The following is a 27,896-nucleotide window of genomic DNA, read 5'->3' on the forward strand; positions in this document are numbered from 1 at the left end:
ATATGTAGGAATCACATAATAAGGGGGGGTCCCTGTATAATGGGGCTGGGGAAGTGCATTCTGGTCGGGGATGAGTGAGAGGGGGGGAATATGTAGGAATCACATAATAAGGGGGGTCCCTGTATAATGGGGCTGGGGAAGTGCATTCTGGGTCGGGGATGAGTGAGAGGGAGGGGAATATGTAGGAATCACATATTAAGCCCAGATACAGGTGTTATGTATGTGCATAAGCTGTGTTATGTTTTATAAAGTTATATGCTGTTGAATGTAGCAGCCTTGGGATATAGTGGGAGGAGACCAGGAAGCTTGTCTCAGTGTGTAAGAAATAAAGATGGTGAACTGTTAACAACCTGCCTGCATTACTGTCCAGCATCACTGATATAACAATGGCGACGAGGACATCTGAACCCTCTGTGCAACCCCCTGACAAGTTTCTGCAGCACCCTGGGGAGCCCGCAGTGCCCTGGGATCTCTGGTATGAACAGTTTTCTATCTACTTACTGGCATCTGGCCTGGATGGGACTTCCCCTGAGAGGGAAAGGGCCCTGTTACTTACCTCCCTGGGCTCTGAAGCATATCACATCTTCACAACTCTGGGAGCAGATTCTGCATACGCTGCTACAGTACAGGCCCTGGAGAATTATTTTCAACCTGCCCCAAATGCTTTAGTGGCCAGAGTGCGTTTTCGCAAGCGCTGTCAGGCTGAAGGGGAAACTATACGTCATTATGTTGCTGAGCTGCGACAGCTAGCAGTCCCCTGCAAATTTGGGTCCTTACAAGATGAAATGATTAGAGACCAACTGATTGAAAAAACAACAAACCCTAAACTCAGAGAGAGGTTGCTTATGTAGCCAGATACACTTACTTTACAAAAAGCTGTGGAATTGGGGTGCCAAATGGAAATGGTTTTGCTGGAGGCCAGGAATATGCTGCCCCCTGCAGGAGGGAGTGAGATCCCCATTCATGTACACAAACTGACTGACAGTAACTCTAATGCACACTGTTATAATTGTGGAGGCAGCCGCCATAAAGGTGGCATGAAACTGTGCCCGGCACAAGGGAAACGTTGCAGGCGCTGTAATAAAATGAACCACTTTGCTAAATTCTGCCGCTCCATGCCGGACACATCAGTTCATAATTTAGTGCAAGATGACTGTGTACCCGATGAAAGTCAGATTCATGCTGTGGGTAAGGATAATGCAAATTTCAAACTCTGCCACTGTGTTATTGCTAATGCCACAATACCACTACTTTTGGACACCGGGGCCAAGGTCTCCATTATAAACACTGCTACATACAATGCTGGACTTGTTTCATGCACTGGAATTTAAAGTTCTTGACAAGACAAACACTGAAATACACATAGTAGACACTGTCTGGAAAGAAAAATATCCTCAGGCCTCCTGAGCATATGCAAATTTTCTCACAATCCAATACTGAACACTCAAGTATCTCCAGTGATGCAGTCCTTGCGCAGGCCCCTCTAGCAATCCGCTCTGCAGTAGAAGCAGAACTCAATAAGCTGTTGCAGGAGGATATTATAGAACCAACTGACTCCTCCCCATGGGTCTCAAACCTAGTAATTGCAAAAAAAAAAGGATGGGCAGATTCGGCTATGTGTGCACTTACGTCAGGTAAACAAAGCAATTATACCCGACTGTTACCCTCTGCCCACTACAGAAGATTTAATTTCCCAATGCCATGGGTCAAAAATTTTCACAAAGCTGGACCTCCGTCAAGGCTATTTACAAATACCCATGTCTTGGCAGGCTAGAAACCTGACCGCTTTCATTACACATCAAGGACTTTCAAACGCATGCCATTCGGGCTGTGTTCAGCCCTAAGCTGTTTCCAGAGAGTTATGGTCTCTGTTTTTGCAGGAATCTCTGGGGTAACAATTTATCTGGATGACATACTTATCCATGCACCCTCTCTGGAGAAACACAATGCAATCCTTGATCAGGTGTTTCACAGGCTGATGGACTATAACCTCACCTTGAATGAAGCAAAATGTGTTTTCACACAATCAGAAGTTGATTTTGTGGGTCATAGATTATCCTCACTAGGAATTCAACCCTTACAATCCAATGTTGAGGCCATACATCAATTGCCTGAACCAAAAGACAGAGCAGAACTTGCTTCTTTTTTGGGATTTACAAACTATTATTTACGTTTCGTAGCTGACTATGCAGAAATCACAACACCATTACGTGCCTTGTTAAAAAAAGATGTACAGTGGGAGTGGACACCAGCTTGTTCTCAAGGCAGTGTATTGCTTCAGCACCAACCCTTGCACATTTTTCACCAAATGCACCTACGTTTGTCTCTTGTGATGCTTCAGCTGTTGCCATAGGTGCAGTCTTATCACAGATTCAACATGGAGTTGCTTTTGCTTCTCGAGCTCTCTCTCCAGCTGAGCAGAAATATGCTGCGGGTGAGCGGGAGGCATTGGCCTGTATATGGGCTTGTGAAAGGTGGCATCATTTCCTTTATGGCAGGAAGTTTACCCTGAGAACAGATCACCAAGCCCTAACTTCCTTGCTGTCTACATCAGGATCAGGCCATCGTCCCCTGCATATTCACAGATGGTCAGACAGGTTATATCAATACAACTTTGAAGTCTTTGAAGCTACAGACCCGGAAAATTAAATCAAGTTGCTGCTGCTTACCTGTCCCGTGTGGTCCTCATGCCTGAGGAGACACAGACTTCACAGGAGGAAGAAGACAGTCTGGTGATATCCAATTCATTTGTCTTTACAGTTACGCCACAAGACTTAGTGACCTCATCTCAGAATGATCCAGTGATTCAAGAAATACTAACATACTTACGTGGAGAATGGCCATCTGTTCTACCAGGACACCTTCAGTCATACTACCAAGTGAGAACAGAATTGTCACCTTGGAAAGATGTTTGTTTAGTACAAGGGCACAGGGCAGTTATTCCAACCGCACTAAGGCCAGCAGTCCTCAGGATGGCCCATGAAGGGCATTTAGGTGTGGTGAGAACAAAACAGCTTTGTAGAGAAGCAGTATGGTGGCCTGGCATAGACAAACAAATTGAAACCTTGATTCAAAACTGTGAACCTTGCTTACTCTCTGGAAAAAATCTGAAGAAAACCGCTGCTCCACTACAAGTTAGGCCTTTTCCATAGGCACCATGGGATACAATTCAGCTGGATATATGTGGAGAAATCTCTGTTGCATCACACCAGAGGTACTTGTTGGTCGCATATGATTTGTTCTCTAAATGGCCAGAGGTAGCTACAGCAGGAATCATTACTTCTAAAGTCGTCATCAAAACCTTAGAAAGATGGTTTTCACGGTGGGGACTTCCACTAGAAATTATTACAGACAATGGGCCACAGTTTGTGTCAAAAGAATTTGAAGATTTCCTTCAACTGAAGGGCATTAGGCGCATTTTTAACACCTCAATACCATCCACAGGCTAATGGAGGTGTGGAACGCTTGAATCAGACTTTAAAAAATGGCCTTAAGGTACATTTGCATGAAGGCCTTTTGTTTAGCAAAGCTTTAACTACAGTCCTACAGCACTACCGGTCTGCACCCCATAGTGCAACTGGGGAATCACCAGCAAAACTGATGATAGGCCGCAGTCTACGGATGCCCATAACACGGTTACGGCCACCGATGGAAGTCAGTGAACCCCAAGAGTTGTGGGCAAGGGTTAAAATTATCAGGACAAAACGAAAGCTTACAATGATTTAAAACGAAAAGCTAAGACAATAATCCTTAATGCTGGGCAATGGGTAAGAATAAGAAAGCCCTCAATCAGATCAAAATTTGATCCTATTTTATCTGATCCCATTCAGATTCACAGTCAGTTAGGACCAGTAACCTACAGATGGCAGGATGGATCTACTTGGCATGTGAGCAGTTTAGTCCCCATTCCTGAGCCCTCACAGGGGCGGGACACTACCTCTAACTGGCATCTCTTGGATGATCCACCCAATCTGGTTGCACAGCCACAAACACAGCCACAAACACCGGACAAGCCTTCAGGCAGTAATGAACTGGCCAGTGAAATTCGCCGAAGTTCAACTCGCACAAATAATTTGCCTAAGCATCTGGCTGACTATGTGCTTTATAATGTTTCCAGGTTTTGAAACATAATAGAAGGGGGGAGAAATGTTATGTCTGTGCATAAGCTGTGTTATTTTATAAAGTTATATGCTGTTGAATGTTGCAGCCTTGGGAAATAGTGGGAGGAGAATAGGAAGTTTGTTTTCAGTGTGTTAGAAATAAAGATGGTGAACTGTTAAAAAACCTGCCTGCATTACTGTCCTGCATCACTGATATAACAACAGGGAGTTACAGAATAATGACATTTAGTTGAGCAAACACAGTAACTGCACAGAGACATGTACTGAATATACATCTTGTGACTCTCCCACTTACAGGCAGTAACGGCCTGAAATAAATCTAAGTGCTGTCTTGTATAAAAAAGGGCATTGACTCAAGGGATGAGAACATAATTTTGCCCCTTTATAGGTCCCTGGTAAGGCCTCACCTTGAGTATGGGGGGCAGTAACAGTGAGTATGCGGTGCAGTTTTGGGCTCCAGTCCTTAAGAAGGATATTAATGATCTGGAGAAAGTGCAGAGACTGCAACTAAACTGGTTAAGGGGATGGAAGGGTTAAACTATGAGTTGAGACTGTCAGGGTTGGGGTTGTTTTCTCTGGAAAAGAGGCGCTTGCGAGGGGACATGATTACTCTGTACAAGTACATTAGAGGGGATTATAGGCAGATGGGGGGGGGTTCTTTTTTCCCATAAAAACAATCAGCGCACCAGAGGCCCCCCCTTTAGATTAGAGGAAAGGAGCTTCCATTTGAAGCAGTGTAGGGGGTTCCTCACGGTGAGGGCAGTGAGGTTGGGGAATGCCCCCCCTAGTGATGGGGTAATGGCAGATTCTGTTAATGCCTTTAAGAGGGGCCTGGATGAGTTCTTGATCAATCAGAATATCCAAGGCTATTGTGATACTAATATCTACAGTTAGTACTAGTGGTTGTATATATAGTATATGTATGTGAGTGTATAGATTGGTAGGTGTGGGTTAAGTGTGCTGGGTTTACTTGGATGGGTTGAACTTGATGGACACTGGTCTTTTTTCAACCCTATGTAACTATGTAACTATGTAACTATGCTAATTACTTACCCACTGACTCTCCATTTGGTTACTGGGGGTCTCTCAGTGGGGGAGTGCCGGGCAGTCTCTCAGTGCTGGGGAGTGCAGGCGGGCAGTCTCTCAGTGCTGGGAGTGCAGGCCGGGCAGTCTCTCAGTGCTGGGGAGTGCTGGGCAGTCTCTCAGTGCTGGGGAGTGCAGGCCGGGCAGTCTCTCAGTGCTGCTCAGTGCTGGGAGTGCAGGCCGGGCAGTCTCTCAGTGCTGGGGAGTGCAGGCCGGGCAGTCTCTCAGTGCTGGGGAGTGCAGGATGGGCAGTCTCTCAGTGCAGGCCGGGCAGTCTCTCAGTGCTGGGGAGTGCAGGCCGGGCAGTCTCTCAGTGCTGGGGAGTGCAGGCGGGCAGTCTCTCAGTGCTGGAGTGCAGGCTGGTCAGTCTCAGTGCTGGGGAGAGCAGGACGGGCAGTCTCTCAGTGCTGGGGAGTGCAGGCTGGGCAGTCTCAGTGCTGGGGGAGAGCAGGCCGGGCAGTCTCTCAGTGCTGGGGAGTGCAGGCTGGGCAGTCTCTCAGTGCTGGAAGGCACAGGCCGGGCAGTCTCTCAGTGCTGGGGAGTGCCGGGCAGTGCTGGGAGTGCAGGCCGGGCAGTCTCTCGTGCTGTGGAGTGCAGGCCGGGCAGTCTCTCGGTGCTGGGGAGTGCAGGCCGGGCAGTCTCTCAGTGCGGGAGTGCAGGACGGGCAGTCTCTCGTGCTGGGGAGTGCAGGCCAGGCAGTCTCTCGGTGCTGTGGAGTGCAGGCCGGGCAGTCTCTCGGTGCTGGGGAGTGCAGGACGGGCAGTCTCTCGGTGCTGGGAGAGCAGGACGGGCAGTCTCTCGGTGCTGGGGAGTGCAGGACGGGCAGTCTCTCAGTGCTGGGGAGTGCAGGCTGGGCAGTCTCTCAGTGCTGGGGAGAGCAGGCTGGGCAGTCTCTCAGTGCTGGAAAGCACAGGCCGGGCAGTCTCTCTGTCTGTGCTGGAAGTAGAATTGACTGCCAGGTAAAAGGGAGAAATTACAGAGCCGCTCCCTGATACACTGACACATAACATTTATAGTGTTTATTGTAACCTTTATACCCTGTGTAGGGGAGAGGCACATCCCCAATAATGTCTGTGTGCCAGGGACTGAGAAATGGCCAATCAGTAACTGCTGCTTGTAGGGGGACTATGGGTGCATACATGCAAGTGCAAGTGACATAGAGACACACACAAATGAGAGAGAGCAAAGATTGGATGGAAGGTCAGGGAGAAGCCTATTCCCTATACAATAGACCCTGTGGGCACGTTAGAAAGCTCATTGTATGATTTGCTGTCTCTGGGCCAGATAATCTGAATAAATGGTTTCATCTCTGGAAAAGAACTGCGGTGTCTCCATTTACCGCCAAAGAGAGGAGTGTGGGTGCAGGGGGCGCTTTGCCTTGGGCACCCCTAACCCCAGGCCGGGCACCGACACAGATGAATGGTATTTGTACAGTAAGCGGCAGGTGTCTATACTCCAGCATAAAAAGCAAAAAGAATGAACAAAAAATGGCCTTTATGAATACATAAATGTGCCAGTGTCTATAGAGCTTATAAACCTTTTATTCAGTAGAATGGCTGCCCATATGTACTCACACAGGGAATATGTTACTCTCTTTTATCCCCAGTATTTCTTGCTTTATGCTCTGCCTTCCTCTACCTCCTCATTGTCAGGTAACAATATGTTTCTCCCAGGTTTTCTAGGAGTTGTAACATTGTTATTATACTGGGTTCTTACATGGGACTTGGAGCTTTCTGGACCTGCCAAGCTCACTGTGTTGGATTTTGCTCCTTCAGACCCCCGGGAGCAACAAATTCCTATGGATGTAAATAGTTGTGATTTTCCATCGTCCTCTTCCGGAAATCCATGGCAAAGGCATAGACTCTTCCCAGGACTGAGACTGCTTTTGTCCAGTTGTCAGGTTCTTTATTGGAACATTTGGCCAGTGGATGGGGGGGTGAATTTTGGTTGTATGTTGAGATTATTGGCCGGCATGTCGGTCTCAGTTATGTTAATTCTTTCTTGTGAAGTTTTTAATGAATAAACATAAAAACCCTATTGTCTCTGCTCCTGTTCCTAATAATATTCTTACACATAACTATTTCATGTTTGGGGGGGTGTTACCTACAGAAACACAGGACCCACACCCTGGGGGGAGACACACCTTACCTTGAACATGATATAATTTATCGATGTTACATCGACAATTTGTTGTTTGGAATGGAGCAGAGGAACATTTTTGTGAATTTGTAAAGGGATTTAATGATGAAACTTTAAATCTTGAGTTTACTAGCTGTCGTAACACAAAAGAAATAGTATTTTTAGATTTGCTACTGACTGTCAGGGGTGGGGAGATTGAGATCACTATTTAAACAAAACCCTGCTCAGGGGATTCCCTGCTGAGAGCTGATTTGTGCCGTCCCCAGCATCTCAACAGGGGTATCCCGAGAGGCCAGTTTCTCCCCTTAGGGAGGCATGAACACTGCGGGGTAGGTTCCCTGATAGAGGCTATACTATGAACATGGTATTGGGTACATTTAGATCTGTATTAGAAATGGATAGAGGTGTATTGCTTGAGAAAGGGAGGAATAAAAACAATAATAAAACTATAAATAGAAAAAGGGAAGAAAGCAAAGTGATAAAGATAAAAAAGGAGGGTCCTGTGTTGTTTATTGCAAAGTATAGTCGGCCGTTTGAGCAGATCAAACAGATTGTGAGGAAGTTTCTGTTTGTTTCAAAGGAGACCTTGATTCGGGGTTTGGGACAGTAACTAAAAGGGCCCCCACATTGGGCTCTATTCTGGCCCCCAGTCTCTATATGTGAGAGAAGCAACAAACTCCCTGGCTACAGTATAGTGGGACGTACAAGTGTGGGGCGAATAGGTGTTGGGCATGTAAGGTGGGGCAGGTCTCTGGTTCCTTTACAGACAAATGGTAAGAGATAAGAAGCTCTATGAGCTGTAACACTAAGCCGGGGGTTTATTTAATTACAGTACATTGGCTGTACCCCCAGGCCCATAAAGGAGAGGGCTAGAGAGTAGCTCAATCTGATTGGGTCAGGGAGTGAGGCAACGCCGGGTTCAAGGCACCGAGTACATGAGATTACAAGGAATAGAAAGGGTGACCGTAGCACCTAGAGGGGAGATTTACTGTCTAAGTTGTTACATGCAGAAGTTACGGGGATTTATAAATAATGTACCAGGCACCCTGATACAGATAGAGATATTGGCCTATAAGATGAGGGGAGTGAAAGATCTTTATCTATTTTAGGTATAACTTCAAGGCTAGAAAGTTCACTAGAAGGAAGTTTTTTACCGGATAGTAGAATATCATTAAAAAGATTAGTTAGCAAAGGAGACATTTTGTCCTTCAGATGTTTATAAAAAGTATGGGGAAGGTCATCATGACCACCCACTTTTCTAGATTTTAAATTGTCAATGGCATAAGTAACTTCTTCAATTAAAATTGGTTCATTAAGATTTTTTAATTGTTCCAAAGAAATTTGGGGGATCTTGCAGTTAGTAAGAAACAATGTCTTTGTCTCAGAGTTGTTATGTGAGTGCAGCTTTTCATAGTAATTTTTGAATATATCAACTATTTTATTGGGATCATTAGTTAATACATTGTTATTATCTTTCATTCTAATTACTTTAGTATGTCTATCATGTAATTTTGTTAGATTGAAAAGCATATAATTAGCTTTGTTATTTTAAATTACTATATTTAGCATGTAAATATGAAACAAAAAAGGTGTTTCTAAAGTCAATCCAGGCCTTGGGGTCTTCAGTAACTTTTTTGGATTTTAATGCATTCTCCAAAGAGGGAAATTGTGTAAGGGGAAGATGTAAATCTTTTTTGCCTTTTACTTAAGAAAGTTTTTTGTACCTTACGATAATAATGAGACCTAAAGGATAAAATCTCTCCCCTAATCACAGCTTTCCAAGTTTCCCAAAACAATGGGAAATTATCTAAATGGTCTTTATTATCAATTAAAAAACATATCCCATCTATCTTGAAGCATTTTGATGAAGTCAGGGTTATCTTTCAAAGGACTAGGGAAGGACCAACAAACAAAACTTTTAGATGTTGTTGAACTGGATAGAAACTGGCGCATGGTCAGATATATCGATGTTACCTATATCAGCTCTTATCATTTTAATTAGTACATTATTTGACGTCAAAATATAATCTATTCTAGTTCCTATATTGTGGGGAGAGGAGAAAAAGGCAAAGTCTTTCTCTGTTGGATGGAAAATTCTCCAAGTATCATTTAGGCCAGTGTCTTTAAAGAATTTGTGTAAAAGTTTAGAATTTTTGAAATGATCTTTAAATTTCCAGTCAGTTCTGTCAAGGGACCATAAATAAGATTCATTTAAGTCACCTGCTAAAATTAGATTAGTATGGGAAAGAAATGTGAAATTTGTTGTTTAAGCCGGGAGAAGTATTTATTTTTGGTATTATTTGGAGCATAAGCAGAACATAAGTGCCAGGGAGTATCATTAATAGGATAGCTACACCACATTTTTATTAACTGCTGGAGAAAAAACAACTTCTCCTGCCCAACCCTTTTTTAACTATTTGTTATCTGATTCATTCAGGTGGGTCTCTTGTCAAAAAGCTACATCACATTTAAAGCTTTTTAATTTTTGTGAAATACTTTTCCTTTTTATATGATGATTTTATCCATTGACATTCCAGGAAACTATGTTCAATGGTAAAGGCTTATGTTGGAATTATATCAGAAAAGATGAGCAAGAGCAGAATTTGATTCTCTAACATACTTGTAATAACAAGACTACTTTCTTGATTTGTTAAAATAATTGAGAATTTATTGTTATTAGACAATAGTATGATTATTAACAATCAGTATTACCAATAGTTGCTGTTACTTTCTCTGTCGCTGAAGCTTGTAGGGTTAAGATAGGTTGCAGGTAGGTGCTTGTTGGCAGAGGGGGCGCGCCTGATCTTCAAATAAAAGCGCACAAGATCTTGCGCGTGATCTCAGTAACTGGGCGGCATGTCTCTGCTGCAAGGTGTGCGCTCATATTACACAGTCGGCGTGCACCCGTACAGACGCAAGTCGGCTCCCAGGAGGGTGGGGGCTTCCGCTCCTTCTCAAGAGATTTTAAAGATGGCGCATGCGACAGGGTGATAGCAGGGCTAACGCTGAATGCTGTGAAAATAAGGTAGGCTTAATAAAAAATTAAGGTAGCCTAAAGTGTATAGAATACTGATCTAAAGCTAAATATGCGATTTGGATTTTTAACATTTACATCTCCTTTAAAGGACAATGAAAGGTTAATATAAATTGAAAGTAAGTCTAAAGCCATTCTTTTAAGTACTTACTGCATATCTAAATTCCCAGATCCCTGCTTGCTTCTCTGAGATATGGTGCTGGCAGCCTACAGCAGTGTGAAGCCTACAGTGACATCACTGAAATCTCTCTCCCCTTCCTGTAGGTGCCAGCGGCAGCCTTCCTATTCTCTGAGCATGTGTGTAACTTGATCCTGTCCCCTGTTCTGAGCTACCCTAACTAATGATTCTCACCCAGGTAGCCTCCCCCCATACCCAGAATGCAGCATGAAGGGGCTCAGTGAAGGAGGCAGTGAAGGTGTGTAAGCGCCTGATTGGCTCACTTAGCTCATAAAAGGACAGGCGTCCGGCCTCATAGTCCAACCAGATCCTGATTCTCCTGCAGGAAAGGACGTGGGGTAAACGTGTCCATTTACTGTCATGTCTCAATGCATATCTGTTATTATTCCCTCTGCAGAAACACCAGGACTTGTTATTATCCCCAATACCAGCCTGCCTCCCTCCCCTCTCTATACTGGGATAGGCCGCCCCTACCCCCCAGTTCCCTGATTCACTGCCCTCCACTTCCCAGTAATGTCGCCCTGAGGGGAAACTCCTGCTGCTTAAAGCCTGAGCATAAAGCTGAAATCTCTCTGGGGATTGTGGGTAATGTAGTTCTGTTAGTGAGTAGGAAGCAGATTTCCTGTCCCCTGATACAGATACACGATTATGAGCCGTGTTTATATCCAGTACCAGGTCTGTAGCCTCCTGCCCATAGATCAGTCTCCTTATACCCAGCACAGTATCAGCCAATCCAGGGGCCATTATCCCATCTGCCTCTCTGCCCTCATTATCTGCCCCCTCAGCCCCACACAGTGCAGCTCCATCTGATCCCTGTGCCAGTAAGGAACCCAATGTACCAGCCAAGTTGCACAGCTCCTCCATGTCAGGGATCTGCCCGGCCAACTCTTCCCTCTCTGTCTCCCCCTTGTGGATTATATGAGACACAGCAGCCTCCTCCTGCATCTGGGTCTCTGGGTCCAACTTCTCTCTGCCTGGGGTCAGATCCTCACTGTCTCTTATCTGTCTGACTGTCTCGCTCTCTAGTGTCAGTACTTCAGCTCCCTTTTCTCTCTCTCTAATGATTCTCACCCAGGCACCATTCCCATATACCCAGAATGCAGCATGAAGGGGCTCAGTGAAGGAGGCAGTGAAGGTGTGTAAGCGCCTGATTGGCTCACTCAGCTCATAAAAGGACAGGTGTCCGGCCTCATAGTCCAACCAGATCCTGATTCTCCTGCAGGAAAGGACGTGGGGTAACTGTGTCCATTTACTGTCATGTTCCACTGAATATCTGTTATTATTCCATGTGTACAAACACCAGTACTTGTTATTATTCCCAATGCAGGACTGATATCCCCCCCTCTCTATACTGGGATAGGCCGCCCCTACCCCCCACTCCCCTGATTTACTGCCCTCCACTTCCCAGTAATGTCGCCCTGAGGGGAAACTCCTGCTGCTTAAAGCCTGAGCATAATTCTGAAATCTCTCTGGGGATTGTGGGTAATGTAGTTCTGTTAGTGAGTAGGAAGCAGATTTCCTGTCCCCTGATACAGATACACGATTATGAGCCGTGTTTATATCCAGTACCAGGTCTGTAGCCTCCTGCCCATAGATCAGTCTCCTTATACCCAGCACAGTATCAGCCAATCCAGGGGCCATTATCCCATCTGCCCCTCTGCCCTCATTATCTGCCCCCTCAGCCCCACACAGTGCAGCTCCATCTGATCCCTGTGCCAGTAAGGAACCCAATTTACCAGCCAAGTTGCACAGCTCCTCAGTGATATTGATCCTCAGATCCAGTTGGTGCATCTTTATCCCCAGCTGTTGGATCCTGCCCCCCTGCCCCCTCGGGGTCCCTCCACCCATCTCTCCTGTGCTTCTGGGGGCAGATCTGCAGATGGATGAGTCCCTTGGTTGCCAGCTCCCTCCTTGGGGGGCAGTTCCCGGGGGGCCCTTTAGCTGGTGCCTCAGTCAGTGGGAGTCTCTCACTCTCAGTCTGTACAGAACATTTCCCTGAATTTCCTCCTTCTCTCCCCCAGGCGCCTCACTCAGCAGCTCCAACTCTGTACCTACAGGGAGGGAAAAGATTCATATTTATATCTGTTTTACTGAGGAAGCAGCAGCATTTAAAGAGGAAATATACTTTTATTTTTCATTTAGTCTGATATAATTTTACATGTTAAAAAAGACAAAACTCCTCCCCAGGCTGTGAGGGTGAAACGTTGCTGTGACCAATAAGGAGACTTTGACTTACCTTATTGATGTAAATTCTATTTCTTCTAGTCCCGACATGTCAGTACACATGGGTAGCATCGCCCCTCCCACACAGGAGGTAGGACCTATAACAAAGCCAATTAAAATGAATCCCGCCCTGTAATAACTTCCTCCTCACCACTGTTATACATTGGCCATAGCAGTACAGGAAGCAAAATTGGGATGGGAAACAAGTACTGACATGTCAGGACTAGAAGAAATAGAATTTACATCAAGAAGGTAAGTGAAATTCTCCTTTTCTTCTGCGTCCCTCCATGTCAGTGGTCATGGGATTTACCAAGCCCCGCCCCACAAACAGTAATGGGTGGGAAACAAAAGGGTACAAAACCCAAAAGAGCAATACAGGCCAAAAACAAGGCCAACATCCCGTAGAGGATACAGGGACACTAATGAATCCCTGGAAATGAGACAAGAATGCTGAACAACCAAAAGAACAACAACAACATTCCCCCCCCCAGGTATTGGTAAGTGGCAAACAAGGCTCAAATTCCCAACTACTGCAATTAACATAATGAGAGAAAGCAAGAACAATAAATGTCCATTCCCTGCGACAGGGGTTCCCTCACAGACCAGAGGGCCCTTCACAAGACCCAGACGCTCACTAAAGACAACCATAATCCTGGCAAAACCAGCTCAATACTATCACTACCCAGAAAAACCACACCAGAACCTGGCAACAACTAGGATAATAACCCCACTAGTGCTGGGGCTAAGGAACTGACCCTTGTCACCTGCAAATCCACACTCACCAGCACACCCCGGCCTTTCCACTCTGTTCCACCTGGTGCACAGAACTTTTAGAGACGTCGGTACTCTCCACCACGATCCAAAATTGCACAAAATACACAACAGGATTTGTTTTAGTGGGATAAACCCTGCTGATTTTAATAGTAGCAAAGCATGTAACGTTTCGGGGCACGCCCCTTCGTCAGACATAACGACCAGTGCAGCAGTGCAATATTTAAAGTGTAGCAGCAATGACATCACACATTTAATTAACTCATTTGTTCCCAATAAAATACATAAAAGCTCAGGGTTTATTAGTCCATAGTCCAAAGTCCTTTACCCCTTGTGCTAATTTGAAAAATATCACCTGTAAAAAAACAATGCAGTATTTGAACTATAGCAGCAATGATTTCACACATTTAATTAATTCATTTGTTCCTGATACAATGCATAGAAACTCAAGGGTTAATTAATCCCTAGTCCAAAACCCAATGTAACTTGTGCTATGTGTGAAAGTTACCACCTAAGTGAATGGATACTGAAACCAAACAATGTTGCAACAAAGCAACTTTGAAAACTATGACAAGTAACATTTCCATGTAACCAAGGAGCTTAATAGGGAAGAAAGTCACTACTTTACCCTACATGACAGAAGGTGTAGAATTTGTCCCTGGTATATTCAAAATTCATCTCTGCAAATAAATAAATAACATTAATCATAAATAACACAAAATTTTACAAGAAACAAGTCAAATTAAACTCTTCATTCAGGCCCCGGGGGACCCTAGTTTGAAGAGCCCAAATCCAATATGATTCACGTTGCAAAAGATCCCTATTCTTATCCTGCCCAGGATTAACTTCAATCTTTTCCAATATCTGCCATCTTACTTGTGATACCCTGGGGCCCATGTCAAAAAAATGTTTTGCCAATGTAGTTTCCTTTCTTTTTTTTTATTATTTTTTTGATCAGTATTATCCGCTCCTGAACTGTTTTTAGTGATCTCCTCCTGTTTTGGTGGTGAATAATTACGAATAGTAGATTTATGTTCATTCAAACGTGTTTTAATAGGTCTGCCTGTTTGCCCCACATAAGCAAGCCCACAAGGGCATTTAATACAATATATTACATCCGAACTGTTACATGTAGAATACCCCCAAATCGGTAGCTTAGAGCCCCTCAAGGGATGGGACACAAAATCCCCTGGAATGACGCCATTACAATGGCCACAATTTAAGCATGGGTGTGTGCCTTTTAATCTCCCCTCTCGTCTACTTTTGATTTTCTTTGTCTCTGATTTTATTAAGTCACCAATAGCTTTAGCCTTTCTATAGGAGAATAATGGGGGTTCACTAAAAAGTTTCCCATATCTGAGGTCAGATTTTAATATCCCCCAGTATTTAAGCATTGCCCTTTTGACCAACCCTGAATTGACATCATATGTTGAAACAAATGGGATACGATATCCTTTTCCTGCTGTTCTGCTGTTCTTTTTTAATAAACTTTCCCTGGGGATAAGTTTTACCTCATCTCTGGCCCTTAGGAGTTCACTCTCCTTGTAACCTTTTTCCAAAAATTTGTCACCTGCAGGCATCTACTCCACAGCTCAATGGGAGCAGCTCACAAAAAAGTGGACAACCGTGGAGCCAACAAGCGCTGATGCAACATGCAGAAGTCCAACTGTATAGCGACACTGCAGCACTCAAAGCCCACTGAGCCCAACCAAACTGGGGAACATAAGAAGCTAATGAACCAGCAATACTGGTATAAGCACTGTGCAAGCAACTGCTGATGCTAAAACAACTAACAGTCTGCACACCATTCTGAACCAAAAAGTCAAAATCCATATAGCCAATGGCACAGAAGCCAGGCAATGCACACCAACACAATGTTGCACGAGCTAGCTGGCCTGAATGCACAACTGGTGTGCCAATGCAACAACCACACAGACAAAACCCTGAGAGGGAAGGCTGCTAGCACACACGCCATAACACCAAAACAACCAAACATTGCCAAACACCGAATGTGAATCCATGTATGAGCACTCCCGCTGCAAGCATGCCAACTTTTGGAGCACTAAACCAAGTCAGAAGTCCCGGGAGGCAATGACCCTAGTCTTCTCTAGAACTGCCAGAGAGCAGACCCTCATGCATGCCCACGGCCTAAAAGATAACACAAGGCTATAACTAAAGCAAAGTCCAGAATCTGCATGCACCAAGGGCCACACCAAATAAAATCGGTCACCAACACCAAAGGCTATCCTGAGACCAGCTAACCATGACCACTCAATTCCGTAGGACAGCACAAGTGCCAGCAGACACGTGGGCCAAGGGCCACGCCACACACCACGCTGGCCACAACACACACCAGTGGACACGTGGCCCAAGGCCCAAAACAGGGGCCAGCGGACACACGGGCCATGACACACACCAGCGGACCAAGGGCCACAACACACACCAGCGGACATGCAGGCCAAGGCCCAAAACAGGGGCCAGCGGACACACACACGGGACCAAGGTCCACGACACACACCAGCGGACACGCAGGCCAAGGGCCAAGACAGGGGCCAGTGGACACGCAGGCCATGAAACACACCAGTGGACACAGCCCAAGGGCCAAAACAGGGGCCAGCAGACACATGGGCCAAGGGCCACAACACACACCAGCTGACATGTGGGCCAAGGGCCAAAACAGGGGCCAGCAGACAAACACCAGTGGACCAAGGGCCACAACACACACCAGCGAACATGCGAGTCAAGGGCCAAGATGGGCCAGTGGACACGCGGGCCACAACACACACCAGCAGACACACGGGCCAAGGGCCAAAACAGGGGCCAGCGGACACATGGGCCATGACACACACCAGCGGCCAAGGGCCACAACACACACAGCAGACACGCAGGCCAAGGCCCAAAACAGGGGCCAGCGGACACATGGGCCAAGGCCCAAAACAGGGGCCAGCGGACACATGGGCCAAGGCCCAAAACAGGGGCCAGCAGACACACGGGCACGACACACCAGCGGACCAAGGGCCATGACACACACCAGCGGACACGCGGGCCAAGGGCCGACAGGGGCCAGTGGACACGCAGGCCATGACACACACCAGTGGACACAGCCCAAGAGCCAAAACAGGGGCCAGCAGACACATGGGCCAAGAGCCACAACACACCAGCAGACCAAAGGCCACAACACACACCAGCAGACACGCAGGTCAAGGGCCAAGATGGGCCAGTAGACACACGGAAACACAAAAAGCAAAATGGCACTCGGGGCTAGAGGAAAATAATTCCTTTTAAAAAAATTTTATTTGCGAAAAATGCTTTTTTGCATTTTTCGTAAATAAAGATTTTTTAAAAATAATTATTTTCCTCTAGCCCTGAGTGCCATTTTACTTTTTGTGTTTCCATTGGTTTTGGGAGGGTGCCGATCCCTCCAGCAGTGTGCACCGGGTGTTCAATTTTGGAGAGCTAGGGTGTGCGGTAAAGGCCTCTGTTGTACCAGCGGACACATGGGCCAAGGGCCAAAACAGGGGCCAGCAGACACATGGGCCAAGGGTCAAAACGGGGGCCAGTGGACATGGGCCAAGGGCCAAAACAGGGGCCAGCAGACACACGGGCCAAGGGCCAAACGGGGGCCAGTGGACATGGGCCAAGGGCCAAAACAGTGGCCAGTGGACACGCGGGCCAAGGGCCAAAACAGGGGCCAGCGAACACGCAGGCCAAGGGCCAAAACAGGGGCCAGCGGACATGCGGGCCAAGGGCCAAAACAGGGGCCAGTGGACACAGGAGATAGAAAGGAGGCATAAGTTCCTGCCTATCCACCCAAACATGGGATTGCTAAGGAGGATGGGAACCAGGCAGCCACCAACACTCAGTGGGAGAGGTTGAACTACAACTAGGCTCACACCTGAGCCACCAGATAGAAAAGAAATCTATATAGAGAAACATATGAGTAATACAGGTATAGGACCCATTATCCAGAATGCTCGGGACCAAGGGTATTCCGGATAAGGGGTCTTTCCGTAATTTGGATCTCCATACCTTAAGTCTACAAAAAATTAATAAAACATTAATTAAACGCAATAGGATTGTTTTGCATCCAATAAGGGTTATTTATATCTTAGTTGGGATGAATTACAAGGTTCTGTTTTATTTCTACATAAAAAAAGGAAATCAGTTTTAAAATTCTGAATTATTTGCTTATAATGGAGTCTATGGGAGACGGGCTTTCCGTAATTCGGAGCTTTCTGGATAACGGGTTTCCGGATAAGGGGTCCGATACCTGTACTGTAAAAAAGCACAGTAAACCTGTCTGCCCCGAAGAATTCAGGCTCCCAATAACACTCAAAATGACAAAGACCCAAAGGAAAACAAGCTCCTTACCAGATAGCACTGGCTTGGTGGAAAAAAGCAAATCCCTGTTAGAACCCCAAGAAGGTTACTTATAGGGAACATGCACATAATATAACAATACTGATAGAGCAGCGCAGCCCCAACCAGTGCTGGGAGTGCCTGGTAATATCAGCAGCACAAATACCTGCTGTGTCTGCCCAGAGACCTCAGGCTCAGGATAAAAACTAGCAAGGTGCCCCAGTAATACACAAGCAGCTAGCCAGAAAGCATTGCCTGTCAGAAGAATGCAAACTCCAGTAAAGCCTGGGGAAGGCTGCTAATTGAGAGCACACAATATGAGAGAGGCAGGAGATACCATACTGCTGCAGCAGTGCAACACCAACAGCTATGGAAGCAGCTGGTGTGGAAATATGGATAAAACCCCACCCCTGTAGCCTACCCAATAGGCATCAGTTTGAATACTGTGTGTAGTTGGGGGTAGCGCAGGGGGGCTATTTTAGCACAAGGCTAGGCCCATGGGTATGCCCACACCTGCAGTTCTTCCCAATAGGCATCAATTTGAACATTTTGCATATTTGGGGCATCAGGTAAATTCTTCTCCATTACCCGGGAAACTTCCCTCTGTGTCTGCACAGAAGTGTAAAAAAAAAAACCTACCCCTGTCCGGTAGGACAAAAAATAACAGTGGTGAGGAGGAAGTCAGGTGGTCTTATAGGGCAGGATTCATTTTAATTGGCTTGGTATAGGTCCTACCTCCTGTGGGGGAGGGGCAATGCTACCCATGTGTACTGACATGGAGGGATGCAGAAGAAAAAGGCTTTAAACCTTTCTGAGATGCTGCTGTGACTGTGACTATTACTTGGCTGATGTGTGGGACAGGCTCACCGGCACCGACGTATGAACGTTTGGAGGGGGGAGTGCTAATAATATTGAGTTGAATGTCTGGCAGAGCCGGGGGGGGCACTTACTCATTAGTATAACCTGGTGATGTCATTGAGTGACAGGCAGAACTGTGCAATAACAGCCCAAGCCCCTCCCCCATGGTAGTGAGGGCAATAACCCCTCATGGATATGGCAAGGATGGCTAACAAAGGGTTAAGTTTAGGTACAGGGATGGGCAGGTAACAGATTGGTATGTTCCAGCCAATCATAATCATCTGGTCACTTGGATTGGATTCCTTGCACTCGGTACCTTAGGTTCTTGCAGCCCACTATTTCCTGGGCAGATGGACCAGACTTGGGCATTCCATTATCTGTGCTTAAGTCATAGCTCTGATCCTCTCTAACCAGCAGCCAGTCCACTGGGAGATCCTCCTCTCTCTCCTCCATGCAACCTTTTTCACCTTCTGCCAGTCCAGAACCCTCAGCACTTCTGACACATTGGCCATTGCAAACACATTATAATCCACTAAGAATGATTTTTTACTTGATAGGCCCTCAGCCTCTGCCAATCCAGCAGGTTTGCAGCAACTCCTCTCAGGTTCTGCCAGCCCAGGGGTCACACAGCACCCGGACTCCACACAAAAAGGGGTTTCACTTGGGGAGGCCGCAGCCTCTGCCAATTCCCCACTCTTGGGTTCTGCCAGCCCAGGGGTCACACAGCACCCGGACTCCACACAAAAAGGGGTTTCACTTGGGGAGGCCTCAGCCTCTGCCAATTCCCCACTCTTGGGTTCTGCCAGCCCAGGGATCAAAAGCACCCGGACTCCACACAGACAGGGGTTTCACTGGGGGAGGCTGCAGGAGGCATCTCTTGTGTAACATCTCCTTGCCTCAGGTTAAACACATCAGTAGGTCCTGGTTCTCCAGGGCAATACATTTTAGTCATTTGTGAGGTCTTTTGTTCTCTCTCCGCCCCAGCACTGATTGAACTCGGGTGAGAATGAGAATCTCTGGGCTGACTGCCCTAGAACTGGCTTTGCCTGCTCAAATCAGAATAAATTTTGGGCACGTGCCAGCATTTCTTCCCTACAATGATCTTCAAATGGTAGGCTCCCACATAGTCTCTTATAATATCCAGTTCCCAGTAAACCAGTTCAGCCAGTCAGTCCTTCCTTTCCTCTGTATCATTAATACCAATATATTTAAATCAATAGAGGTCCCATAACTCCCCCTCTGGGGCACCCACAAAGGTGTTGTAGTTACAGAAGCCCAGCGGGTCCCAGAGCTCTTGCCATTGCTCCCAGCTGTGGGGCCGCACCGTGTAGGGACTGTATTTGTATCTCCCACCTGCTTGGTCCATGGGGCTCTGCAGGGCATAGTAACCTGCCTCCAGGTCTGCCCCCATCCTCACCAGATCCTGGGATCTGTAGGGATCTGTGGAGTCCAGCCATCATCTGCGTAGCTGAAGGTATCCCATGAGCCACTGTATATTCCAGGTGGAGCTTCCCTGATGCAGGAATGGATTAGGGAGTTGGAAGTCTGTTTCCCCAGTGCCCCAGTCCCCTATCCCACCGCTTGCCCCAGTGTGTCACATAATGGGGGGTCCCGTATAATGGGGCTGGGGCAGTACATTCTGGGCCGGGGGTGAGTGAGAGGGAGGGGGAATATGTAGGAATCACATATTAAGCCCAGATACAGGGAGTTACAGAATAATTACAAAAATAAAACTCTTACCCGCACCCCTGGCTCTCCCAACAGTGACGCTTGGTGCACAGACGCTGGGGGGGTCGGCTCCCTCCCAAACAGTCTCACAAACACCCAGCGCTGGCACCCAAAGCAATTATAAGCCGGGCAAGTCCTTCCAAGGTGATTGTGAATGAGCAACATTTCAGAGCACAAAAGCCAGTGCTTAGTGTTTCTTAGTTACAGAATTATGACATTTAGTTGAGCAAACACAGTAACTGCACAGAGACATGTACTGAATATACATCTTGTGACTCTCCCACTTACAGGCAGTAACAGTCTCTCAGTGCCAGGCAGTCTCTCAGTGCTGGGCAGTCTCTCATGGCTGGAAGCTGCAGACCGGGCAGTCTCTCAGTGCCGGCAGTCTCTCAGTGCCAGGCAGTCTCTCATGGCTGGAAGCTGCAGGCCAGGCAGTTTCTCAGTGCCGGGCAGTCTCTCATGTCTGGAAGCTGCAGGCCGGGCAGTCTCTCAGTGCTGGGGAGTGCAGGCCGGGCAGTCTCTCAGTGCTGGGGAGTGCAGTGCGGCAGTCTCTCAGTGCAGTGCTGGGGAGTGCAGGCCGGGCAGTCTCTCAGTGCTGGGGGTGGCAGTCTCTCAGTGCTGGGGAGTGCAGGCCGGGCAGTCTCTCAGTGCTGGGGAGTGCAGGCCGGACAGTCTCTCAGTGCTGGGGAGTGCAGGCCGGCAGTCTCTCAGTGCTGGGAGTGCAGGCTGGGCAGTCTTTCAGTGCTGGGGAGTGTAGGCCGGGCAGTCTCTCGGTGCTGGGGAGTGCAGGCCGGACAGTTTCTCGGTGCTGGGGAGTGCAGGCTGGGCAGTCTCTCAGTGCTGGGGAGTGCATTCCGAACAGTCTCTCAGTGCTGGGGAGTGCAGGCGGCAGTCTCTCAGTGTGGGGAGTGCAGGCGGGCAGTCTCTCAGTGCTGGGGAGTGCAGGCCGGACAGTCTCTCAGTGCTGGGGAGTGCAGGCCGGCAGTCTCTCAGTGTGGGGAGTGCAGGCGGGCAGTCTCTCAGTGCTGGGAGTGCAGGCGGCAGCAGTCTCTCAGTGCTGGGGAGTGCAGGCGGGGCAGTCTCTCAGTGCTGGGGAGTGCAGGCCGGGCAGTCTCTCAGTGCTGGGGAGTGCAGGCGGGCAGTCTCTCAGTGCTGGGGAGTGCAGGCGGGCAGTCTCTCAGTGTGGGGAGTGCAGGCGGGGCAGTCTCTCAGTGCTGGGGGAGTGCAGGCGGGGCAGTCTCTCAGTGCTGGGGAGTGCAGGCGGGGCAGTCTCTCAGTGCTGGGGAGTGCAGGCGGGGCAGTCTCTCAGTGCTGGGGAGTGCAGGCGGGGCAGTCTCTCTCAGTGCTGGGAGTGCAGGCGGGGCAGAGTGCAGGCGGGGCAGTCTCTCAGTGCTGGGGAGTGCAGGCGGGGCAGTCTCTCAGTGCAGTGCAGTCTCAGTGCTGGGGAGTGCAGGCCGGGCAGTCTCTCAGTGCTGGAAGGAGAATTCACTGCTTGGTACAAGGGAGAAAGTGCAGAGCTGCTCCCTGATACACTGACACATAACATTTATAGAGCACTTAGTGATTAAGGCCCATAAGTACATTTACACATTTCTCCTAATAGTAATTAGTTGGTTCTGGAATGCTTTGAAGATGATGGTTTCATCTTTGGAAAAGAACCGGGGTGTCTCCATTTACCTGCCTGTGGGAAATAGTGGCACCCCCAGTATATTTACTATACTATGTACATCTACACTGTCCAACACTGGGAGCAACTGGGAACTGGCTTCCCTTGGTTTATGGGTAATAATAAGCTTCTTACAGCTCAGTGTGTTGCTCTTTATTCTGTTGCTATGGGGAATCCCTGGGGGATTTCATTGGCCTATTTTCTAGTTTTTTTCAAAACCTGTGTTTAGTGAGCCAACCCATCGGGCACATACAGAATATAAATATAAATTCCCTTTGCTCTCCCTCTTTTCAGGGTTTAGTGATTATTGTACATTGTCCTGTTCCATAAGAAGCCCTTATTCCATTCAGGGCAGGTGAATGGTTTCTTCCCAGTATGAACCCATTTATGAGTGTCATGCCAGGCACCATATGGCCCTGACTGGCAAAGGGTTAAACTCTAGCCCCATCTGGTCTCCTGCAGAGACCCTTAGTTAAATATGCATTTAGGGGCTGCGGGAAGGGGGCAACTCCAGCAGAGGGAGCAGACTATCCGTATCCAGCCATTTGGTGGGCGGGAAACCTGGGGCTATTGCTTTCTTTGATCTGTGATCAAATAGACCAGCTGGCCTAGAGCAGCAGGCTATTGTAATTGGATCAACCACAGACATGCCCATAAGATCACTGCAGAAAATGGCTATTTGTTATTGGATCAACCACAGACATGCCCATAAGATCACTGCAGAAAATGGATATTTGTTATTGCATCAACCCCAGACGTGCCCATAAGATCACTGCAGAAAATGGCTATTTGTTATTGGATCAACCACAGACATGCCCATAAGATCACTGCAGAAAATGGCTATTTGTTATTGGATTAACCCCAGACATGCCCATAAGATCACTGCAGAAAATGGCTATTTGTTATTGGATTAACCCCAGACGTGCCCATAAGATCACTGCAGAAAATGGCTATTTGTTATTGGATCAACCACAGACGTGCCCATAAGATCACTGCAGAAAATGGCTATTTGTTATTGGATTAACCCCAGACATGCCCATAAGATCACTGCAGAAAATGGCTATTTGTTATTGGATTAACCCCAGACATGCCCATAAGATCACTGCAGAAAATGGCTATTTGTTATTGGATTAACCCCAGACATGCCCATAAGATCACTGCAGAAAATGGATATTTGTTATTGGATTAACCCCAGACATGCCCATAAGATCACTGCAGAAAATGGATATTTGTTATTGGATTAACCCCAGACATGCCCATAAGATCACTGCAGAAAATGGATATTTGTTATTGGATTAACCCCAGACATGCCCATAAGATCACTGCAGAATATGGATATTTGTTATTGGATTAACCCCAGACATGCCCGTAAGATCACTGCAGAAAATGGCTGTTTGTTATTGGATTAACCCCAGACATGCCCATAAGTTCACTGCAGAAAATTGATATTTGTTATTGCATCAACTCCAGACATGCCCATAAGATGACTGCAGAAATAGGCTATTTGTTATTGGATTAACCCCAGACATGCCCATAAGATCACTGCAGAAAATGGCTATTTGTTATTGGATTAACCCCAGACATGCCCATAAGATCACTGCAGAAAATGGCTATTTGTTATTGCATCAACTCCATACATGCCCATAAGATGACTGCAGAAATAGGCTATTTGTTATTGGATTAACCCCAGACATGCCCATAAGATCACTGCAGAAAATGGCTATTTGTTATTGGATTAACCCCAGACATGCCCATAAGATCACTGCAGAAAATGGCTATTTGTTATTGGATTAACCCCAGACATGCCCATAAGATCACTGCAGAAAATGGCTATTTGTTATTGGATTAACCCCAGACATGCCCATAAGATCACTGCAGAATATGGATATTTGTTATTGGATTAACCCCAGACATGCCCGTAAGGTCACTGCACAAAATAAATAGTTACCATTGGATTAACCCAAGATATGCCAGTAAGAATCACTGCAGGGTTTAGGGTTCGGATTAAGGTTAGGGTTAGTATTAGGGTTAGGATTGAGGTTAGGGTTAGGGTTAGGGTTAGGGATAGGGTTAGGATTAAGGTTAGGGATAGGGTTAGGGATAGGGTTAGGGTTAGGGTTAGGGATAGGGATAGGGTTAGGGATAGGGTTAGGGATAGGGTTAGGGTTAGGGATAGGGTTAGGGATAGGGTTAGGGATAGGGTTAGGGTTAGGGATAGGGTTAGGGTTAGGGTTAGGGATAGGGATAGGGATAGGGATAGGGATAGGGTTAGGGTTAGGGATAGGGTTTAGGTAGGTTAGGGATAGGTTAGGGTTAGGGTTAGGGATAGGGTTAGGGATAGGGTTAGGGATAGGGTTAGGGATAGGGTTAGGGTTAGGGTAGGGTTAGGGTTAGGGATAGGGTTAGGGTTAGGGTTAGGGATAGGGTTAGGGTTAGGGATAGGGTTAGGGATAGGGATAGGGTTAGGGTTAGGGTTAGGGATAGGGTTAGGGATAGGGATAGGGTTAGGGATAGGGATAGGGTTAGGGATAGGGTTAGGGTTAGGGATAGGGTTAGGGATAGGGTTAGGGATAGGGTTAGGGATAGGGTTAGGGATAGGGATAGGGTTAGGGATAGGGTTAGGGATAGGGATAGGGTTAGGGATAGGGTTAGGGATAGGGTTAGGGATAGGGTTAGGGTTAGGGTTAGGGTTAGGGATAGGGTTAGGGATAGGGTTAGGGATAGGGATAGGGTTAGGGTTAGGGATAGGGTTAGTTAGGGATAGGGATAGGGATAGGGTTAGGGATAGGGTAGGGATAGGGTTAGGGAAAGGGTTAGGGTTAGGGTTAGGGTTAGGGATAGGGTTAGGGTTAGGGATAGGGTTAGGGTTAGGGATAGGGATAGGGTTAGGGATAGGGTTAGGGATAGGGATAGGGATAGGGTTAGGGTTAGGGTTAGGGTTAGGGTTAGGGATAGGGTTAGGGATAGGGTTAGGGTTAGGGTTAGGGATAGGGTTAGGGATAGGGATAGGGTTAGGGATAGGGATAGGGTTAGGGATAGGGTAGGGTTAGGTAGGGATAGGGTTAGGGATAGGGTTAGGGATAGGTTAGGGATAGGGTTAGGGTTAGGGATAGGGTTAGGGATAGGGTTAGGGATAGGGATAGGGATAGGGTTAGGGTTAGGGATAGGGATAGGTAATAGGGTTAGGGTTAGGGATAGGGATAGGGTTAGGGTTAGGGATAGGGATAGGGTTAGGGATAGGGTTAGGGATAGGGTTAGGGATAGGGATAGGGATAGGGTTAGGGATAGGGTTAGGGTTAGGGATAGGGTTAGGGTTAGGGTTAGGGATAGGGTTAGGGATAGGGTTAGGGTTAGGGATAGGGTTAGGGATAGGGATAGGGTTAGGGTTAGGGTTAGGGTTAGGGATAGGGATAGGGTTAGGGATAGGGTTAGGGTTAGGGATAGGGATAGGGTTAGGGATAGGGTTAGGGTTAGGGATAGGGTTAGGGATAGGGTTAGGGATAGGGTTAGGGATAGGGATAGGGTTAGGGTTAGGGTTAGGGATAGGGTTAGGGATAGGGATAGGGATAGGGATAGGGTTAGGGTTAGGGTTAGGGATAGGGATAGGTTAGGATAGGGATAGGGATAGGGATAGGGTTAGGGATAGGGTTAGGGTTAGGGATAGGGTTAGGGATAGGGTTAGGGTTAGGGTTAGGGTTAGGGTTAGGGTTAGGGATAGGGATGGATAGGGTTAGGGTTAGGGATAGGGATAGGGTTAGGGTTAGGGATAGGGATAGGGTTAGGGTTAGGGATAGGGTTAGGGATAGGGTTAGGGATAGGGTTAGGGTTAGGGATAGGGTTAGGGTTAGGATTAGGGTTAGTGTTAGGGTTAGGGTTAGGGTTAGTATTAGGGTTAGTATTAGGGTAAAGTTTAGGATTAATATTAGGCTTAAGGTAAGTATTAGGGTTCAGATAATGAAATGATTAGGTACAAGGCCAGTTTAGTGGGGGAGTTTGACCCCGGGGTTATACGGCCCCATTGCGCCCCCTACAGCCCCTAAAGCCCCTCTCCTTGTCCCTCACAGGCCGCAAGTTCATCATCGCCAACGCCCGCGTGGAGAACTGCGCAGTCATTTACTGCAACGATGCATTCTGTGCCATGTGCGGGTACACACGGGCGGAGGTCATGCAGCGACCCTGTACCTGCGACTTCCTGTACGGGCCCCGCACCACCGCAAGCTCCGCCTCCCAGATTGCCCAGGCCCTTGTGGGATCCGAGGAGCGGAAGGTGGAGATTGCCTTTTACCGCAAGGATGGTAAGGAGATGGATGTTGGGGTACAGGGGTATATGGGGGTGCTGGGGGAGCAAGGATGATAATTAGATGGGTGTTGGGGTACAGGGGTATATGGGGGTGCTGGGGGAGCAAGGATGGTAATTAGATGGGTGTTGGGGTACAGGGGTATATGGGGGGCTGGGGGAGCAAGGATGGTAATTAGATGGGTGTTGGGGTACAGGGGTATATGGGGGTGCTGGGGAGCAAGGATGGTAATTAGATGGGTGTTGGGTCAGGGTATATGGGGGTGCAAGGATGGTAAGGAGATGGGTGTTGGGGTACAGGGGTATATGGGGGTGCTGGGGGCACAAGGATGATAAGGAGATGGATGTTGGGGTACAGGGGTATATGGGGTGCTGGGGGCACAAGGATGATAAGGAGATGGATGTTGGGGTACAGGGGTATATGGGGGTGCTGGGGGCACAAGGATGATAAGGAGATGGATGTTGGGGTACAGGGGTATATGGGGGTGCTGGGGGCACAAGGATGATAAGGAGATGGATGTTGGGGTACAGGGGTATATGGGGGTGCTGGGGGCACAAGGATGATAAGGAGATGGATGTTGGGGTACAGGGTATATGGGGGTGCTGGGGGCACAAGGATGATAAGGAGATGGATGTTGGGGTACAGGGGTATATGGGGTGCTGGGGCACAAGGATGATAAGGAGATGGATGTTGGGGTACAGGGGTATATGGGGGTGCTGGGGGCACAAGGATGATAAGGAGATGGATGTTGGGGTACAGGGGTATATGGGGGTGCTGGGGGCACAAGGATGATAAGGAGATGGATGTTGGAGTACAGGGGTATATGGGGTGCTGGGGGCACAAGGATGATAAGGAGATGGATGTTGGGGTACATGGGGTGCTGGCGGGAGCAAGGATGATAATTAGATGGGTGTTGGGGTACAGGGGTATATGGGGGTGCTGGGGGGCCAAGGATGGTAATTAGATGGGTGTTGGGTACAGGGGTATATGGGGGTTGCTGGGGGAGCAAGGATGGTAATTAGATGGGTGTTGGGGTACAGGGGTATATGGGGTGCTGGGGGAGCAAGGATGGTAATTAGATGGGGTTGTTGGGTACAGGGGTATATGGGGGTGCAAGGATGGTAAGGAGATGGGTGTTGGGGTACAGGGGTATATGGGGGTGCTGGGGGCACAAGGATGATAAGGAGATGGATGTTGGAGTACAGGGGTATATGAGGGGTGCTGGGGCACAAGGATGATAAGGAGATGGATGTTGGGGTACAGGGGTATATGGGGGTGCTGGGGGCACTAGGGTGGTAAGGAGATGGATGTAGGGGTACAGGGGTATATGGGGGTGCTGGGGGCACAAGGATGATAAGGAGATGGATGTTGGGGTACAGGGGTATATGGGGGTGCTGGGGGCACTAGGGTGGTAAGGAGATGGATGTTGGGGTACAGG

At 47.6% G+C, this 27,896-nt stretch overlaps 1 protein-coding gene across 6 annotated transcripts in view; it reads left to right on the forward strand.

The window, feature by feature from the left end:
* The window catches only part of kcnh6 (potassium channel, voltage gated eag related subfamily H, member 6), a 228,442-nt gene that overhangs the window by 86,531 nt on the left and 114,015 nt on the right, over positions 1 to 27,896 (forward strand). For all 6 annotated transcript variants that reach the window (XM_031903728.1, XM_031903732.1, XM_031903731.1 and 3 more), the window contains one exon: positions 26,225 to 26,455. In XM_031903728.1, coding sequence (XP_031759588.1) covers positions 26,225 to 26,455 — 231 coding nt within the window. The remainder of the gene's footprint in view (positions 1 to 26,224; positions 26,456 to 27,896) is intronic.

Source organism: Xenopus tropicalis, chromosome 6, assembly GCF_000004195.4.
Source record: "Xenopus tropicalis strain Nigerian chromosome 6, UCB_Xtro_10.0, whole genome shotgun sequence".
Lineage (NCBI taxonomy): Eukaryota > Metazoa > Chordata > Amphibia > Anura > Pipidae > Xenopus > Xenopus tropicalis.